The following is a 20,245-nucleotide window of genomic DNA, read 5'->3' as shown; positions in this document are numbered from 1 at the left end:
GATTCAGCAAATACAATATTTAACAAAGCAGATTACATTTCAAATAAATTCATATGCAGTAGTTCATCTTTGAAAGGATTCCCTATTTCTGTGTGCCTCCAGTATCTTCCTGTGGGTCCAGATTTCAGTAACAGTTATGTAAGTATTTATCTATAGTAGTGGAAGTCAGTCACAGTTGGGCGTATGATCAAATAATACTAAATTCTAAATGTATGATATTCATGGTTTTTGAATGAATTTGAATGGCCAAGAGCCTATTTAATAGTTATTAACAACATTTTACACACATTTTATAACTTTTTAGTGGATAGAACTGAAACCACAACCTTGTTTCCTGTCATAAATATCAGTGAAGAGTTTAAACATTTTTATGAAATAATAATAATATCATTAATTATGCCAGACTTTAAGTGGTCCTGCAGCCCTCTCAGCACCCCTACTTCCAGCACCCATGATGGTAGGAACTGAAAAACCTTAATTTTCTTTGACACTTGGGATATCTTAAGCATATAAATTCAAACACAAGTGGCAAGACAAATCTTCCCATCATTGTTATTTCTGACTGCTGTGCACCTGGAAAACTGTGTGCCAGAAAGTGCATTGTGTACTTTTGACAACTGCATATTAAAAGGTTCCATATGTAATATTATGAAGCATTTAATGTATTATTTTTATGTATTTATCACTTTATCTTGCCAATGTGTGAATGGCTTGTAACATAACTTGAAAAGTGAGACCTTTCCAACTTTCTTGGTTGCCTATGAACTGATTTCTGCAGGTCGGATTTGTCAAAGGATGAGACATTTATGCATGTTCCTGTGTGTCTTCTCTCTCTGCTTCCCTACAGTGTCAACAGTGGGAGCCTGCTAACGTCTACAAAATGACAACACAAAGACCGAAAGTCAAAACTAACATTACTGCATAGCTTGTGAAATATATTGTGATATTGTAGTTTTAGTTGTATTTAATTTGTATGATTACAAACAGTGTTGATTTTACCCAACAATAAAGGATGTAACAGTACAAAGCTAACAGTTGCTTTCTACTAGCCAACAGCAACACAAAGCATCCAACTAGTAAACTGCAGCCTATAAGCCAAGCTGGATTTGGCCGACGCGGTGTGGGTCTTGCGTTGGTTGCTTTGTGGTGTTGACTGATGGGATTTTAAGTTTTTCCACTGGGCGCACAGTGAAGACGGTGCAAAAAAGAAGCAAGGCCACAACAAGGAAGAACACCTTACAAAGTCTCCCCAATCACTCCTGCACCATCTTCATCAAGCTCTTCTCTCGGGCTCAGGACACGATCACGAAACTGATCTGTTAGAACATCACCCTGAAGGAGGAGAACGCCAGACGAAGATGAAGTTATGGAAGAGCTGACCAGCTTTTACACCCAGCCTCAGAAGGAGAAGGAAGAGATGGAGGCCAGGATAAAGAAGATCGAGGAGGACTTCCAAAGGGAAAAGGAAGCCTGGCAAGACCTCAGCAGTGACCAGCTGGAAGAAATAAGTAGCTTGAGAATCAAGTGGTTGGTCACTCAGTCACACAACCAAAAGATGGAGGAAGAGGTGAGAGAATCCAAGAGAGAGCTCAATGAATGCAGAAGACAAGTGGAGAGAGGAATTAAGTCTCTTGAAGAAAGTCTCCGCATTCCGAGAGCAGAGGTTGCCGCAAGGCTTTCTGCCATGAATGACAACTGGAGAGAGGTGATCAGCGTCAGAGAGGAGAGTGCTTCCACAAAACTGGGGGAATCTAAAGAAAAGTGTCAGACGAGAGTGAGCCAGCTGGAGGAAGATATGGGGGAAAAGAGAAGCTTGATCTCCAGCCTGACTGATAAATTGATGTCTGTGGTAGCGGACAACAGAAATATCCTGACCCAGTTGAGTCAGAGCCACTCAGAGTTCTTCCAGAGTTAGAAGGAATGGGAAAGTAAATGTAACGCCCTGGAGGAGAGCTACAGGAGGGAGCTGAGTGAAAAGGAGAGCTGGCAGAGAAGAGTGCTAGAGATGGAGAGGAAGAACGAGCTGGGGAACATGTGGCTCCAAAAAGAATGGAAAAACAAGCTAACTTCTCAAAAATGTTGGATTATTATTTCAATGGCTTGGATTCTGAGGTTTGTATGGCTTTAAAATTAGCTTTAGATGAAAAATAAAATATATCTTTTTGTGACTTCGGGTATTTACTGGAAAAAAGAAAATACAAAAGTGGTGAAAAAAAAACCTTCAAGCTTAGAATAAGGATACAGCGCAACACAGGTGGTAGGGGAGACTACTCTGCTTGTAGCTCAGACCAAAGAGAAGTAAAATATTGTTTTTCTCAAACTTTATACACTGCGTACCTCATTTTTTTCTCTCTACACGTATGGCTCTCCCTCTCCTTTATTCCTCGCCATGATGAGCCAGTGACTGAAAACTAAATATGCCAGGGTAGTGTGGATCTAATATAACAGACTAGAAATGTGCATCTTTCACAGCCCTGGGAACCGTTGGCACATCAGACCATTGAGTTTTATGGACAGCAACCTCTGGTCCCCCTGGTCTTATAGGCTACATACCAAGGACTGTTGTGGCGCTTGTTGAAGTTCCAGGAATTGTTTTGTGACCCCTAACAAAACACAACACATGTAATAAACAGGAAACTTTTAACTAGGGCAAAGCCAGTGGAGGGGTTCAAGAGGACAAGTGGTGAGACTGCTTTCCCCCCAAATACATGTTCAAACCCATCCTCAGTTACTCTCTCACCACAATGTACAACATGGTCATGGATTCTTGTCTCCACTTCAATATGTAGATAGACCCTTGTGAACCCTTTGCCACAGTTCTTCCCTCATACAGGCATTATGGCAATAACCACACACACCTTCATTTTACCCCGTGTGTTGATTATTTCAGTGTCGTCTACAAACTGCTTGAGTTTATATATTCTATTAATGTCAGTACAAACCAGGATTCTGAGAAACATTGAAGACTCATTTCTCTCTCAAACCAATCATTCAATTAAATCAGAAGCCAATGATGTAATATTATGAAAATAAAAACAATAAAGTTAAACATATTGTCAGCTTATTTATTTTATTAGGGAAATATATAATAAAGCTATGTTCTCAAGGCCTCGTCCATTGTTTGATTAATTTAGGAAGTTAAAAAAAATGTAAGAGAATATTTTTTAAAGAAATATGAATATAATTTGAATTCAATTTTTCAATTCAATTCAATTTTATTTGTATAGCGCCAATTCATAACAGAAGTCATCTCAGGACACTTTTCAAATAGAGCAGGTCTAGACTGAACTCTTTATAACATTTTACAGCCTACATAATATGTTATCATTTAAATCATTATTTAAATCATTAAATGTTATTTGATAATAATTTAGTTTTATTTATGTTCATTATTTAAAATTGTCTTTTTAAATTATGCTGTATTATACTAATTAAAATATTTCCTGCCTTAATATTCTCTGTATTTGTCTTAATGTCATATCATAACTGGTGCTGTATAATTAAAAAGGTCATAAGTGACTATTTCTACATTAAAGATGATACCGGTCTCGGTCTACCACCTGGTAGAGAACAGGAAGAGCCACCAGAGATAAAGCGCCTTCACTGTAGTTGTGTTTTTATGTTTTTATTTACATTACATTATAAATGCCAAAGTATTACAAGAAGCGCAAAAGACACATTAACGTTATCCAATATTCAAGAAGAATCACCTCAAACTCAGAAGAGGAACACTGTTTATCTGCCTCCATTTCCCATCATGCACCTCGGGGAGTTCTCCGGAAGAAAACCTCCGCTTTTCCCTTCGACTTCCTCTTTCCGTCAACGGAGTTTAGGTAGGACAGCTTCTGTCTCATTCCCTTCCTTAAATCTGCTCTAAATCATGATTCTCTGTGTCCATCCACTTTAAACCAACATCTCTAAATGTGCATAAACTGTATAAGAATACGACCTGCTGAGTATTTTGACGACAGACGTGTGTTTTGATGAGTTTTGGTGTTTCTGTGTAGCTCATTGGTGACATGGCGCTAAGTGTAACAGCTGAAGGCCGGCAGCCGATCTGTGTGTCTGCTGTGAGCCCTCTACAGACAATGGAGACTCTTTAGTTTGTATGTGACTGTCACAGCTAACAACAAGCTGCTCCGTGTCTCTGTCAAACTAAAGTTAAATTAAGAAACATTAACTTACACTTAGTTACGGCGGCTAGCTTACAAGGCTAACGAGAGCTAACAACTTAAGACTGCGTGAGGAAACGTGAGAGTCGGTTTCGGGCTGAGGTTGAGTCCGGTTGTAGCTGGTGGTCTAACTTATTTATACATAAGTGAATGTGTTCAGTAAGTTAACATTAGCCTCAGAGTTAGCATCCACATGTCCAGCTGGTAAACACCGCTGTCTGTCTGTCTGTCTGTCTCTCTCTCTCAGTACACGATGGGACGTGTGATCAGGGGACAGAGAAAAGGTGCGGGCTCCGTGTTCAAAGCCCACATCAAGCACAGGAAAGGTGCTGCTAAACTCCGGCACATTGACTTCGCTGAACGCCATGGTTACATCAAGGGGATTGTGAAGGTAATTGATTACTTTAAAGTTTTATTTTATTTTATGGGGAGCATTTCAGAGTCGTGCTGGTAAAGGGCGCTTTGTGACAGTGTTTTTCCTCTGGTGGTCTCCTCTCTCAGGATATTATCCACGACCCCGGCCGTGGTGCTCCCCTGGCCAAAGTGGCCTTCCGTGACCCATACCGCTTCAAGAAGAGGACGGAGCTCTTCATCGCTGCTGAGGGCATCCACACTGGACAGTTCATCTACTGCGGCAAGAAGGGTAAGAGACCACAAGTAGAGTTTCTACGGTTCTTCAGCATGAACGAGGTACACTGACTGTTTAGAGTATAGTCTGTTGTAGCTCAAACTAATATGTCAGATTCATTCATATGTTTAAATTATTGCCGTTGGACTTAAAAATATCGATTTGTCACCTAAGTGGTTAAAGAAGGGTTTAATTTGACAGGATCAAGTAAGAGTGGAGTCAGTGACGTTGCAAGTGTTTCTACTGGTGGTGCATTTAGTGTCTCAAATGTTTGTATTGCGTGTTGACACTGGCCCCAGTTCCCAGAAGTGGAATCTAAAGCAGTGAAATGTCAGAATAATGGTAATGAAGCAGGTTGTCGTAAAATGCAGTGCTTGGTATTAGGCTAAAACAGTCACAATGGTGGCGATCAATCGGAATCAAGTTTTTATTGTCACTCAAACAGTAATACCCTGTATAATGTTTAGAAAAGTTTGTCCCCTGGATTTAACCCATCCTAAAATCAGTGGGCAGCCACTGTACAGGGACCATCTCCAGATTTAATGCAGTGCCTTGGTCAAAGGTACTGACAGAATTATCTAGCATACATGTTTTGATGGTGGGAGAACATTCAGACTCCCCAGAGGAAGGCCCTTATCGGGAATCAAACCCAGGACCTTCTTGCTGTGATGATGTTCCAGTGTGAAGCCCGTTTCTTACTGTGTTTTGTCCCACAGCTCAGCTGAACATTGGCAATGTCCTGCCGGTCGGCACCATGCCCGAGGGAACCATCATCTGCTGCCTGGAGGAGAAGCCCGGTGACAGAGGCAAGCTGGCCCGCGCGTCAGGAAACTACGCCACAGTCATCTCCCACAACCCTGAGACCAAGAAGTCCAGAGTCAAGCTGCCCTCAGGCTCCAAGAAAGTTATCGCCTCTGCCAACAGAGCCGTTGTTGGTAAGGAACCTGTAATGTCTGGTAGAGCTCATGTTTCCTCATTGCCACTGCGATCCACTTTGGGAACCAACGTCGCCTGTGGTGCAGAGGGCTCTGTAGTTATACACCGTTAACTTAGCGTGTTTGAACTGAAGACTGTGATGTGCCAGTGCACCTGTTTGACCAGCTGTGCCCTGTGTGTTCAAGGTGTGGTTGCCGGAGGTGGTCGTATTGACAAGCCCATCCTGAAGGCTGGTCGTGCCTACCACAAGTACAAGGCAAAGAGGAACTGCTGGCCACGTGTCCGTGGTGTGGCTATGAACGTAAGTGAACGTGAACATTGTGCGACTGTGATGAAAACCAGGTATAATGGTGTAAAGTGAATGCAGAGAACTAGACCTGTGGTGGCAGACAGCAGTGAGAGATGAGATGAGGACAGATGGCAGGTGTAATTACCTAAGGGCAGATATGAATGTATTTGAGCTGGGACATTTGAATAGAAACTGCCGGGAGTTCAGTTATTGTATTGGTCCCATCAAACAGCCTTACTCATAGGTCATGTTTTGCAGTGTTTTCTTGATCTGTAGACAGGTTTAATAATGAAGGGACTAAGATAATTCACTGTCTAATGGAGCATAGGAGAAGTAATTTCTGCCTGCTTTAAGTTCTCTTGAGTCACAGCAAGTGCTTTTCAAGTGTTGCTATGTGACAGAAGTAGAAGAGTTTCAGACCTTGCACATGTTAAGTGGAGCACTACTGAGTACCTGTAAATATGAGGTTGTTCACCCAGCAAGGTGACACTGACAAGAGGATATGGTGTCGAATGTCAAAGCATTTTTGAGGGACACAGCTTAACATCATGTTTGCTTAACCCTGCTGAGTATTTAAATATTAGAGTATTTGTAACATTAGGAAAGTTCAGATTTGTCTCAATATGAAGCACTTTGTGACTGTAATGTCTTTAATATATAATGGTCACGGCTCACCAAATAGAAAAACTAAACTAGATTTAGTGAAAGGACAAGATCAAAATGTCTCTTAAGGTGCTGTAATATTTTTAATGCTTCACTTGTCATAGTGAAAGTATCTCTGTTAGTATTGTAACATTCTCTGCTCTCTGGAAATAAGACCTTGGATTCAGCAGGTTGGACATTGCTGTCTTGTAGTTTTAAGTGGAGAAGTTGGAGGCTGGGTCTTGTTCCTTGGCTCCTTTTGAGAAAGCCACAATATAATGAATCCAAGTTCATCAGTCTAATTTCCTTTTTCTCTCTCTCTCTCTCCACACAGCCTGTTGAGCATCCCTTCGGTGGTGGTAACCATCAGCATATTGGCAAACCCTCAACAATCAGGAGGGATGCACCTGCTGGTCGCAAGGTCGGTCTTATTGCTGCCCGTCGTACAGGCAGACTGCGCGGAACAAAGACCGTACAGGAGAAGGAGAACTAGATCTTACTTTCTTGATAATAAAACCTGTTCCAAAAGAATTCTGTTCTCTTGCTTCATTTCTTGTTTACCACATACCCACAATGGTAGTGTGCTGATTATAGTTCTGCACAAATATGGGATTTATTTACAGTTACTTGAAGGAAACTGATTAGTTTGTGTGGTATTTTGGCTGACCGATACTGATTTTACAGGGGAAATAACCATCATTACCATTATGGCAGCCAATATAATGAGTTTTAGGGCAGCAATAAAATTGACTGATGTAACTCTGCAAAGGTACTCAGAAGGCTGCTTTTGTAAACAAGAACTTTATCCAAGAATATTAAAGTTAAATATGCTGTAACAAATCAAATAATTTAACACAGGCTACATTATCAACCAATTCTAGAAATATAAAATAAATGAACATCAGTAGTGTAAAAACTACAAGCCTTTCTGCAGTATACACTGGAAAAAGGTTTAGGTTTTAGGTAGAGTAAAATAAAAACAAAAAAATTTTTTAAGTGTGTCTTTTTTTTTGTTAATAACTCCTGTTGTGTTTTCATTTTTTTTTTGATAAGAAAACCACAAACTATAGCTGCCACATTGACTATGAAGTCTAATCCATGCATTGAAGGAAGGATTTTTTTCAGTTTTAGCTGCAGTAGGTGTACTTGGTGAACTGGTAGCTATACTAGAGTGTGTACACTAGAGGGAGCTTGTGTATCAGGACAGATGGAAAAGGATTAGTTATAGCCCTCATATGCAGTGCTGGATCTCTTTATAGACTGTCGGGATCCTCTGCACTACTGAATCACCAAGTTTATTTGGCTAAATGTCTTTGAGTCTCAGATTAAGGCCCTTGTGTTGAGCTGTGAGCAGTTAAATCCCTGAGTGATTTCTTCTCTTAATTTGAGTTTTAGAGACGTGAAGTACCTATTGTTTCTCAAGAACATCAAAAAATGTGTTCAACAGTTTAACAGCAGCACAAACTACATCCTTACGTTGCGTTAGACCTAAACTGAGTATACAACCGTACAAACTGAACTTTGAGTAAAATTGTTTGAGTGTCCCTTTAAGAGGGATCACGGAAGAATCACGAACAAAAATATGACAGTGACCTCTCTGAAAGTTAAAACTATTCCTCTGGAGTTTGCTCACTGTCATTATTGATGCAGTATCAACATACTGTACTAGTCATAACCCCACAGCCTGGTAGTAAACAACAAACAAAAAAACATGTGAATGAACTTAGTAACAGCACTGGGTATCGTGGTTAATGTGTGTGTGTATATAACTGGATACGTTCTGGATGAAAACTTAGATGTTTATTGTTTATGTCCACAAGTAAAAATGAAACACAGGCAAGATTCCATGTTCTTTATTTGCTAAGGGCGCAATGCTTTTTTTGTTATATTTCTGTGCACAAAAAACCTCACAAAGTGAAAGTCCACATCGCGACTGTAGCTCCAGAATTCAACGTCACACCATGGCCAAAACAAAAGTCGGCAAAAAACAGGGCGCAGAACTCTGTACAGTCAATATCTTCTTTAAAAATAACACAAGGACAAAAATGTTCCTCTTAAATCAAATTCTATTTTTAGTGAAATACAACAAAATAAATTCTATAAAATAAGAGCAAAATATTTAAATATAATACGATGGGCAGAATATTTTCATTTGCAGGAGTATTTGGTATGTTTTAGACAAAAAAAAAAAAAAAAAAAAAAATTCAAAAAATACATGCATTCAAGTTACCAATTAAATACAGTATTTACTGATGTTTACCTTTTACTCCTACAGAATTACAAGTTAGCTCAAGTTGCAACATGACTAACCAGCCGCTATTCTTATGGTACAACCCTGCTGTGGAACCTATTCTCTCTGGAGCGAGAGGGCGGGGGTCTCGCTGCTGAGCGGGATCAGTTGCTTCATCCCAAACCGCAGCCAGACGCCAAACCTCACCCGCCCCATGGCAGAAAGGAAGCCGATGGGCAACAAGTCTGTCTACAACTAGGCTCTATTGAAGAGACAGAAGCAAACCACACAGTCTATTATACACCAGGTAACCCAGTGCAGCAATTCTGTTGCATATGTGTTTCATTTTTCAGAATTCCTAAAGATGAAAGCTAAGCTGTCTATCCCACCAAAACTGACTGCCAAATGTGAAGTTGGAGGATTATAATGTGCAATTGAAAAGCCACTTATTCATACATTGGTTCAAAATATCGCCCTCATTGTAGATAGGGTAGATGAGTAGAAAAAAGAAAAACAAAAAAAACCTAAGGGTAACAACACCCCTCTGGAGATGTGGATTAAGAACAGCTTTAGGTTGTTATGATCACAAGTCTTCCCTTGGGCTACACTATTCTGGTGAGAAGCCATGCTAAATGTTACAGCATATTAACTAGAGCTTCAAAAAGGATTGAATTAATTACCAGAACAAACAAAAAAAAAAAAGAAAGAAAGAAAGGCAATGAGTTTCAGAACAATGTTGCATCACTGCTTTTTCACATCAACCAAACACCGTAAAAGTCCACCCAATCATTCCATATCTCACACTAAAACCAACCACAGCTCGTGAGTTGATTTGGCATCGGTCATAAGGTTGCCAAGGAGCTTAAGAATAATAATATAATTATGATAATAACAATGCGTCCTTCTACAGTTGAATGACCAGTAACCGTCCGATGGTAGAACAAACTTTACTGCTGAGCATGGGTGATAAAACAAAGAGGAGTTGTTGTCTTCTTACAGTTTTTTTTGGGCATTTTTCTTATTTATAATATCCATTTTGTTTTTCATAATATCTGCAACATCTCCCAACAGCAAACCACACGGAGTTATGCTACTGGGGGATCTGAACAGTCAAAAACATTAACATACTATGTACACCTTTTTGTCATGTAGACAAGCGCATCAGCATCGTCGGCTCTGGGTAAATTTGTTTTTCTTTATTAGAACTCTTGTCCACTCCCTCGCCTCTGCAGCCGCCAGCAGGCCCCTGTCACACGGTCAGGCAGTCCCAGGCCAGGGAAGAGCACCTCCCACAGGCTGACGGGAGGGGAGGCGTGGCTCTGCCCTGCCCTGGGGCCAGAGAGAGAGAGAGAAAGAGAGGCCCGACGAAGAGCTCTGTTGACCGAAGGATGAGAGGAAGGAGAGCGGGACGATGGAGGCTCGAGGCACAGCAGAGGGGGAGGGGGTGTTACTCCTTAGGCGGGGCAGGCGCTGGGGTAGAGGTGGGGGCGGGAGCGGGAGCGGGGGCGACCTCCTCGGTGCTCTCCCAGTTCTCTTGTGCTCGCGGGCCTGGACCAGGAGTGGGACCAGGGGCTGGGGTGGGGGTCTGGGTAGGGCCTGGAGTCGGGGCAGAGGCAGGACCAGGACGCTGGGGGTTGTTCATGTGCTGAGCAGCAGGCCCGGTGTACGGCTGCCCATGGGGGTGGTTGTTCTGTTCAGGAGAAAGAGGACGGAAATCAATAGATTGTACCAACTACATTTGTTTGACTGGAAAATACCGCTGTGTGCAGTTGTGTCCAGTAATAATCTATATTTTTCTGACAAACCCCATGAAAAGACTACCAACAAGATGATTCTAACAAGTATTGTCTGTGTATCTGAAACCTGATGTATCTTATTCCTCCGTGCCGTAGACAAAAACACACACAGGACCACATCCTTGCACTGGGTGACATGCTCTCTCACCATCATGAACATGGGTGATTGTCAGTCAGTCCTAGGCAAGTCCTAAGAGACAGACTAATGCATTGTTTGCTTTGGTCTTTTAACAGGATTTGTCGATAACAAGAATATACAATATTGCCAACCTTATCCATCAACAACCCTAATCCTTTAACGACCATATTCTAAATGGTCTGGAGGGACTCGCAGCTAACCGAGCAGAGAGGCCTTTTCTACGTCAGTGGCTGATTTCCCCCGTCATTAACAGTTAGATAAGGGAGGTATAAGGCACAACTCAAACTGAAACAACACAAGAGAAAGTTTAATCTGGCAACTATTTTTTTTTTATTATCAAAATTGGACTAATGTCCATTAGTGTGTGTGATGCAAGGGTTATTTATTCCCTGTTATTGTTTAACCTTCTTGTCTTTTCCTCCTTTATTCCTCGTGGGATTTTTTATGGGATTGGATGTAAACATTTGTTAAAGGTGGGGTCACTGGAGAAATATAGCTGACTGTTGAGTCTCATTCCCTTTGGCAACCCAAAGTGTAAATGTTTAAACATGTGATGAAAGAATTTTGGTGGTTTGTTTTTTGGGCTTTTGAAGTAAAGTAGTTAATTTGTCAGTGGAAAAAGAATACAAGGTTGCTTGCAGTGTTGTATTTTAGAAAACGATCTGAATTATTTTGTTGCCGTTTTGTTTTAGTTGTTGTTTGTGTGGTCTAACTTGTATAAATGCTAAAGTGAGCACTCAGGCACAAAATAACACTTAGTCACTATGTTTTGTGCTTGTCAACACCCCCCACAAAAAAAATACACTTAGGATGCTGAAGTAAAAAATCTTTGTTGCCATGGTTACTGGCATCATTTGTGTGAATGCGAGACTGGCTACGAGAATTGTTGGCACTTCCACGTTCATACTCTCTGCTCGGCTATGACAGGTAAAACACAAACAGAAAATAAGACAACAAACCAGCTGTTTACACATCACTGACTGTCATGAGGACGTGATGTAAACAGGACCCTGAGACACTACCTGCTGAAACTGGGTGGTTCCAGGAGAATGTGGGTACAGAGAGGTGTCCTCAGGTGGGGAGGAGTCTTGATCATCAGGTGCTTCCTGTTCGTCAGGCTCCTAGTAGACACGAGATAAACGTTATCACAAATTAATTTCATCTTTCAAAGGAAATTAGAGCAACTATAAAAATATATACAGCAGGAATTGCTAGTTTATTTGAACAGCACAGTGAGTGTAATGTTACGCTTCTGCATTTCAGTGTGAAATAGCAGGTAAGTTTGTGTGGGAAAGTCAAACTGTGTTACATTATCAAGTAAAGTGAGGTTTAAATGAGATTTGATTATGTGTGTGGGTGGATTCTACACCTGAGAGCATCCTCTCATTAACAGAGCTGCTGGTAATTCTTTAGAAAAAGAGCTAACAGAAGGTGCTCATGAACTCTCACTCTACTGTGGAAGTTGTTTGAGTATTTCAAAAGGACAAAGCTGGGGATTTTATTTCTCTAATGCCATTTGTTGACAGTAAGAGAAAAACATCTTAAATAACTCCAGCCTCATCATTTAACAATCGGTAATTACATCTATGTGACAAGGTAAATTACATTTCTGTTTTCATTTGCAAATTAACATATTCCAACATGATGTAAAGTCCTAAGTGGAACAAAAGAACCTGTCAGACTATCAACACAAATTTCTATTATGTGAAGCTCATGTACTAGTAAATGCCATCACAAAAAACATCCATGTGTTGTTTTAACTCCTCCTTTTATCTCATCTAGCCATTATCCATTCTTTAGCTACAGATGGAATATCAAAACTGTGCGATAGAGGTTGTTTTGTGTTCTAGTTTTCTAAATGAGTGGTTCTCCCAACTAACAGGTGAGTCTATTCATTTTTTTCAAAAGACAAAAAGTCTATAAATACATAGCATATAGTCTACAATAGCATAATAGAGGGAAGAATCTCCCTTAATGCACAGTACAGTCCTGGTCTCACAGTTTAAATACTGTAACTTCTACTGATTACTGACGTATAATTGGGGCTAAGAGTTTTCAATCAGATGCAGGTGGCTGGCTGCATCACAGTTTGAGTTGGGGAGGAAGCAAAAACTGGCAAAAGAGCACTAGATTGAGATGGAAGACTGGCTATGTCAGTGATGTTGCTTTGGCGAATCACTGGGACTGGGCAACAGGACAGCAGGAGAACAAAGATCTGTTCACTGTGTGCAGCTGCGAAACATGATTTCTTATGCCAGTTACACTGTATGGCATCTCAGTCTACCTTTCCTTTTACTATACGAGTGGACAACAGGATGGAGGATGGCAGTTGTTTTTACTTGATCTATTACTGTATTACTAACACAGCATGAACATGGTACATAATTTGAGACGGTAACATACTGTCTACATATAAAATACAAAACAATAATGCACATCTCAAGGGGTTATATACTGTAAATAAAAGTGTAGACAACTCAAAGTGCTAATTAATTTCCTTTCTATAAATCATTTTGGCAGTTTCTCTCTAATTTCCTGTGGTTAACTATTTGTAGAACATTTTGTATGACATAAATACATATCAGAGTCCAAAAACAAAAGAGAAAAGCTGACAAAATGGGAAAGACTATAGGGACTCGACATGTCACATGTGTCTAGCCTCTGCCACTGATGGCTATTCAAGCTACAGGAAACTCAAAATTGTGCAATTCTAACTAAACAAGTGTTAAACTGTGTTGGAAGCCTATATATACACATATATATATATTGGCCAACTGTTCATTGTTTCTCTGCTGATACTTCAATTATATTTTGTTTCATTTCCTTCCTTTATGTTGTGGTGCCTGGAATACTGACCTTCCCTGGGCTTCCCTGAGTACACTTGAGCTGTGTATGGAATATTACAGGAGAAGTGTGTCATTTGACTGGATTTTTCAACATAAAAATACAAGTAACTTATTTTAAGTGAGAACAAAAAAATGATATTTGTATGCATTGTGAACTGCAGCCATGAATCAATACAAAACATATTCAGCATAGTAAACACGTCATAGCTGTAGCTTAGGGAGGACATTTACATTTAATGGCATATTGGAAACACTAAATTAATTGGTCCAATTAATTAATCGATTAATCGTTAAGTCTATTAAATGTCAGATATGTTTTTGTCTATAAAATCAATTATTTTATCAAATGTCAGAAAAAAGCAACAGCTACAAAACCGAAACATTCAATTTGACATCAGATAGAGAAAATGATGAATCAATCATTCAAATTGTTGATAATAAATATTCTGGTCAACCTAGTACTCAATTAATCCTTTCATTGCTATTACATGTGTCAACCCAGTTTATGTTAAGTTGAAGTGATGTGGTACACATCAGGTTCATCAGGTTGTTAAAGCTCCTCTGGCTCAGTCATACAGTATTTCTGTGGGATTTTTCTGTTACCTTCACCACTGTACACAATTGTTAAGATGTCTCCATAGCAACCATGGCCATGTACTTTAAGTTTTACTGTGGTGTTTTGAGGTAATTTTCAATATTCATGTTGCCCTCTTGATTTCATATATTTGCATATAACAGAAAGACCCCTCCTATACTGATGTTTGACTTAATCAGAAAAGTCTGACTAGTGATTTTGAACAGCTGTTCTGAACTTCAGATGTTTGCTTTACTGTACATCACATTTGTAACTACTGTATATACAGTGTCCTATAGCTTCAGATACTGCTATGGTTTGGCTCCCTAAGCACAATCCCTAATACTGGAAGATAATGTTTATGTGACATTAGGCAAAAGTGTGTGTACAAGTGTGTGTGAAGAGTACAATGTCAATGCCATTACCTCCTCAGGACAAAGTTCACAGGCTTTGGCCAGTGTCATACGTGCACTGTGTGACCGCTCCAGGAAATAGCCGTTGGAGGTCTCGTTGCTCTGAACTGGAGGGGACCAGTTGTTGTAGGTGTACTGGGGGTTCCCTGTGTATGGCCTCCTCTCCAGCTCGTCCCCTAACCACTCCACTGCCCACGTCCACTTTCGTTTCAGGTCACCGTTGCTCTGTAAGGCACAAGAGGAACAAGCTGGTTAGCATATATGGCTCCACATGTGGTGTACCTGTTAATATGGTAGGCACAATTTCCTGTAATTTGTTTTAGTGCTGTAGTGCTTATTCAATAAATCAGCTTTGAGCGCATGTTAGCTAGTGTTTTGGAGAGATGGAAATATTGGAGATGCAAGAACTATGTAGTGAGTATAGAAAATACCAGAAACATAAACTTTATTCCAGAAGATAAATGCTCTTCACAAATGGAAAGTTACTGGGTCTGACAATAGGAGAACTGCATCTAGGATACAGATTCTTGTTTTTGTAAAATTGGTACTCCCCAAAGTTATCTGGCACTATCAGAAATGGATTTCATGGCATATGTGTAGTGTGATGTGACATGAAATTGACAAGACAACAGGGGATGGACATCACTTTATCAGTAAACGTACCTGTAGGATCTGATAAGCCACAGAGCAGTTGCTAAAGAGGGCTACCATGCATTTGATGCACTGGTAAGCTCGTTTCTGGTAGTGGTTCTTGGAGCGCTGGATGGTGTCAAAAAGCCCATCTCTGTCATCAGGAATGCCCTTCAGCACATTGTGGATCCTAAACAATCAAACAGGGGAAGGAGAAATTTGAACTCTGGTCACTGTCAAAACAATGCAGCACTCATAATGTACACACCGAGCAATCAGTCTGACCTGTGTGTCTGCCAGGAGTCCTCAATGAGCAAGATCTGTAGCAGCAAGTCCAGGTAAGGCCTCAGCTCATAGGTGTAGGAGTATGCCACCTGCAGACACAAAACACGTATATAATGTGAACATAGGGTCTAGTAGACATGTACAAGCAAGCCATCTGCAGAATTATGGATGTTCTGTTGGTCTTGAAAAGCATAAGACATTTACCTGCCAGAGCAGCTCACTGAGCACAGTGGAGGAGAACTGAGGGTTCTCCCAGCAGCTGAAGCGAAGCAGCTTTACGGTCTCCTCAGAGTTGCTGCAGTCCTCAATGATCTTCTTCACGTAGCTGGTCCTCACAAACAGGATCTCCGCCACCAGCTGCTGCACAGGCATCACTGGGGCTGTCAGGTTGGTGTCACCATACGGGTTAGGGAGAGGAGGGTTTCCTGGAGAGGGTAGAGGGAAAGAAATTTAGAGTACCTCAAATTTAAAATGTTGTTATTAGAGGCAAATATCTGTTTTCTTTAGACAGTGCCTTCATCCATCATCTCTGAGAGCCCTCAGCTCCAAGCTCTGCCTACACAACACAGAGGCTCAGAGTGGCTGGTTTGTCAGTCACTAGATCCTGAGCAAGGATGAAAATCCTCATTGGGCTCCCACTCTATCCAGCCTAAACCACCCCCAGGTTGTTTCATGAGTTATTACTAGCTTGTATCATTTCAGTTCATATCAAATTTTGCATGGCTGAAGAGTAAAAAAAAACTCACCATTGATAGAGGACTGCATGCGTGAGGAGACGTCACAGCAGCGGACCAGCTGTGAGACCACAGTGTAGAGCTTGCCCAGCTCAGCATACTGGTACTTAATGGGAGGGCCAGGACCCTCATCCAGAGCAACCAACATGAAAGTGGCAGGGACATTCAGCTTCAACAGCTGGGTCTTTTCTGCCAAGCCTGTGTGGTAGAAGTAGTGGGGAGGGGAGACAAGGAAAGAAAGCAACATTTTCAGTCAAACAAACTAATTATTAACTATATTTTGAATAAACCTTGCTTGTATAATTCACAGAGTAACAGATGTACATGACAGGAGTGTGATTGCTGTGTGCTCCTTACCCAGATTGGCATACATGACAAAGAGGTTGAAGTACTGCTGCAGGTGACGGCCGTGTTCAGAAACCTCTCTTCTGAGCAAGTTGAGTACAGCTCTCAACAGGTGGTCACTTAGACTGAGGTTATCACAGCCCTGATAAACAAACAAAGGCAAACCACAGCAGGATTACGTTAATCAAAAGTACAGAACAGGAACCCTCTCAATGGTAATCTGTGATAAAAATGCCTAACGCATCTTCCAGGAAACCTGTGTTTCAAACAGCTTCAAGTATCTTCCAGAAAGTCCTAATAAAAGCCCATTTTCCACAGAGCTCAGCCAAAGTCTGGCACAAACCTGAGCAGAGGGTCCAGGCGAGGCAGTGGGGGAGGGGCAGGGGCCGTCTTGCAGGGAGAAGTGAGCGATGAAGACGATGAGCTTGGCAAATGCACCACGGACCTCAGCGCTTGGGCACTCAAGCAGGTACTCCGAGAACCGGTTGGGGTATGCAAACAGAACGTTGTGTGCAAACCAATAGCGTACATTCTTACTGTGTCTCAGCAGGATGCAGAGGGCGTCATACCTAGAGGGAAGGACAAGGAGATTATTTATAGAGAAGGATACAACAGAAGACAAAACCCAAAAACACAGAGACCGACGGAGCTTACCAGTCACTGGCAGGACCCCGTACTACTTTCTTGGTGTGAAAACCTGTGCTGAAGAGAAATCTGGCAGCCAGCTGAGCACTTATCATAGCAATCTCCTCTGCCTCTGGCAGAAGATGGTCTTGTCCTGATAAGAAAAAAACAATGATTAATGATTAAAAAACAGTTACAATATTTCAGGTAATTTGTTTAAAGTTTTCTTCAGTACTATAACATAAGCTGACAACAATTTATGAAGCTACACCCAGATACCAATGTGAAAGCTACATTTTACTAATTGTTTGATGGAATTATGGAGTAGCTACCTAACACATATCCTGCCACTTATTAGCAATAATGTGACATCAATAGTGATGACCCAGATGTACACAAAATTAATTATTTAAAACATGGATACATACAGTATACACAACATACATAAACGTATATTGGATTCTTCTTTACGCAGGAGACACATTTTAACCTTATAGTCCTCATTTCATTTAAAATCCAACATGCTCAAGTCAACACAATGAATAATGTGTGACCATCCTACTACTGACAGCCGGGACTGAATACTGACATAAAATATACTGAATGTGCATAAATGATGATGAAACACAAAATGAAGATGAAGAACACAGCAACTGGGAACTAGTCCACTCAGAAAGTAAGACAGCAGCGTTAAGTTGAGTCAGGCCAATCAATAATATATAAAATTCAAATACATTCAAGCTAACATTCTCGGTCAACATGTTGGGTCAGTAAATTGACTGAAATCTAGTGTATAACAATACAACAACACAACCCACTATCGATTTATACGCTTTATGTTCTTCAAGACCTGAATCATTCTGTCCCTATCAAGTGCATCTGTACCGATGACTGTCCTGAAACATTTATTTTCCTGTGGAACATTACAGGGCTCTGGCTCCATTAATAATGCATTATAGAGGCAGTGCATTTCTCGGCAGACCCATGCTAAACGCTACTGACCACCACTTCTTTCCTCAGAGATGCTTAACATTAGCATCAGTTGGAAATTAATTTTTTTTAGACAAGCAAGCCAGAGATAAGTGATAAAATCATGTTATAATTGCAGCAGCTACATTTTTAAGAGAGAAGCTTTGAAATCCACAGTAGCGTTATGATGAAGACATCATCACTGTTATCGCTGTTCAAAAGATCAAAGAAGCCCTCTGGTGTTGGATATGGAAAGTCATAAGTGGGGGACTGACGTGATACTGTGCAGCTATAACAAATCACATGCCTCACATTTCGTCACTCTCACAATGCTGCACATGCAGGAGTTGAACTGTACATCTATAGTGTCTGCCATTCTTTATCAGGCATATTGACAATACCTGACGTATTTACCCATGTTGTGGAACAAAGTGATATAAACACCAATTACTTTTCTGATCACGGTCTGTCTGTTATTAGCTTATTTTACCCTTTTGAATATCGTTTTATTTGTTGCCTGTTTTTGTATGGTTTTATCTGTCATCTTGCCGAATCCCGAAAGAGGTTTTCAACTTTAATCTGGTTGAATAAAATAGGTAAAAACAGCTACACATAAAAACAATTGTTTTCAAAACCATCAGTTACCAATACAATATCTGATGCAACAGCCAGCATGTGTGTAGGTTTTGGTTGCAGGTTGTGTTTCCTGAGTTTATACAGTGCTTCTAAAAACATCCTACCGAAGGTTTGAGTTGAGATTAAGTGGGCTGATTTAGTTTTGTATACAGTAACACATATAAGATCCACTGAAGTAGTTTTGCAAAAATGATGCATACCTGGAGGAGGGTTTAAATAGACACTGTTACAGGTCAGAAGTTTCTTAATGAACTGGAAATATTCCAGGCTGTATTGCATTCGGTTGTGCATGAATTGGACGTTCTGCTTGCGGACGCTGCACTCGATGACACCAGGCATCTTGACCTGATTCGGTTTGGTGGACGAGATGGTCAACTCCGAGATGTATTTGACAAGCTCGCTGTCCTTGTCCAGTGAGTCCATACGCTCATAGAAAAGGATGTAGGCATTCCACCAGCGCTTCTGCCTCCGGTACGACATCCTTTTCATCATATGATCAAACACCTCACCCATGTATTCCCCTCCAAAGCACTGGTTCTTCATCTCCTCCTCATCATCCATCTTGCACTCAGTCACATCACCATCATCGAACTTATACCAGCGGTTCTTCTCGCCATCACCCCCGTTCCTCTGGATTATGTAGGAATAGTAGTGTCCGCCACTGGCCTGGCCTGAGTGGACCAGCACTCCCACCAGACGATACTTGGAGCTGCCCTGAGGTGTGGGTTCAGAGGGCTCGTTCTGTTGGATCACCTGGTTCTCTGGGTTGACGTCATCACCCTCTAGCTTAGCCACACCAGCTACCGTGTACGGCTCCATGTCAAGCTCCCTTGGGAACTCAAAGTAGTCATTGAACTTGATGGCGCACTCCCTCTCCCAGTCATAGTCAAAGCGCTTTAGCTGGATGGCCAGGACAGGTGGCAGCTTCTTAATTAGCAGGCGTTTCACTGTGTCCACCTGAAAAGGGGAGCAAACATTACAGATAAACTCTCTGGCCCCTAAATAAATCTCCAAGAACTTAATGAGAAAAAGAAAACAGATGCTTTTAAGTAAACCATGGGGCAGCCATTGATGCCTACTCCATTTCATTATAGCACTTCATGAGTATCACATCTAACATTGGCTGGCGAACAGATTGTGGCTCTCTTCTCACCTTCTTGTTACACTTCTCACAGTGGTAGGCGTTGGCTCCCTCAAGCAGATCCCCTTTAACATACTGCTCCATGGAGTCCAATAGGTTCTGGTGGTTTCTGATGTCTACATTGAGTGTTGTGAACGACTCCTCACACTCATACCTGACAAAACAACAAATGATTAGGTAACAAGAACCCAAGGCAGTTTGTATAAAATATTTACA

At 41.0% G+C, this 20,245-nt stretch overlaps 2 protein-coding genes across 7 annotated transcripts in view; one reads left to right on the top strand and one right to left on the bottom strand.

The window, feature by feature from the left end:
• The first annotated feature begins 3,756 nt into the window (after positions 1-3,756).
• On the top strand, positions 3,757-7,198 carry rpl8 (ribosomal protein L8). Its single transcript, XM_051404394.1, has 6 exons — positions 3,757-3,833; positions 4,420-4,563; positions 4,674-4,815; positions 5,517-5,735; positions 5,922-6,037; positions 7,002-7,198. The coding sequence occupies exons 2-6, from the start codon at positions 4,426-4,428 to the stop codon at positions 7,158-7,160; spliced, it is 774 nt and encodes a 257-aa protein (XP_051260354.1). The 5' UTR covers positions 3,757-3,833; positions 4,420-4,425; the 3' UTR covers positions 7,161-7,198.
• Positions 7,199-8,504: 1,306 nt separating this feature from the next.
• usp9 (ubiquitin specific peptidase 9) overlaps positions 8,505-20,245 on the bottom strand; it is a 39,606-nt gene continuing 27,865 nt past the window's right edge. For 4 of the 6 annotated variants that reach the window (XM_051402684.1, XM_051402689.1, XM_051402683.1 and 1 more), the window contains 13 exons: positions 20,042-20,183; positions 19,089-19,845; positions 17,314-17,437; positions 17,003-17,228; positions 16,672-16,801; positions 16,327-16,512; positions 15,785-16,005; positions 15,581-15,669; positions 15,329-15,485; positions 14,678-14,890; positions 13,689-13,718; positions 11,855-11,953; positions 8,505-10,587 (listed from right to left, as the gene is read on the bottom strand). In XM_051402684.1, the coding sequence (XP_051258644.1) occupies positions 10,345-10,587; positions 11,855-11,953; positions 13,689-13,718; positions 14,678-14,890; positions 15,329-15,485; positions 15,581-15,669; positions 15,785-16,005; positions 16,327-16,512; positions 16,672-16,801; positions 17,003-17,228; positions 17,314-17,437; positions 19,089-19,845; positions 20,042-20,183 (2,617 nt within the window). In that variant the 3' untranslated portion in view covers positions 8,505-10,344. The remainder of the gene's footprint in view (positions 10,588-11,854; positions 11,954-13,688; positions 13,719-14,677; positions 14,891-15,328; positions 15,486-15,580; positions 15,670-15,784; positions 16,006-16,326; positions 16,513-16,671; positions 16,802-17,002; positions 17,229-17,313; positions 17,438-19,088; positions 19,846-20,041; positions 20,184-20,245) is intronic. The other 2 variants (XM_051402685.1, XM_051402687.1) reach the window with 1 other exon arrangement.

This window comes from Dicentrarchus labrax, unplaced genomic scaffold, assembly GCF_905237075.1.
Source record: "Dicentrarchus labrax unplaced genomic scaffold, dlabrax2021, whole genome shotgun sequence".
In the NCBI taxonomy this organism is placed as follows: domain Eukaryota; kingdom Metazoa; phylum Chordata; class Actinopteri; family Moronidae; genus Dicentrarchus; species Dicentrarchus labrax.
Note: the sequence above shows the minus strand (reverse complement) of the source record. Positions and strands in the feature narration are given on the sequence as shown.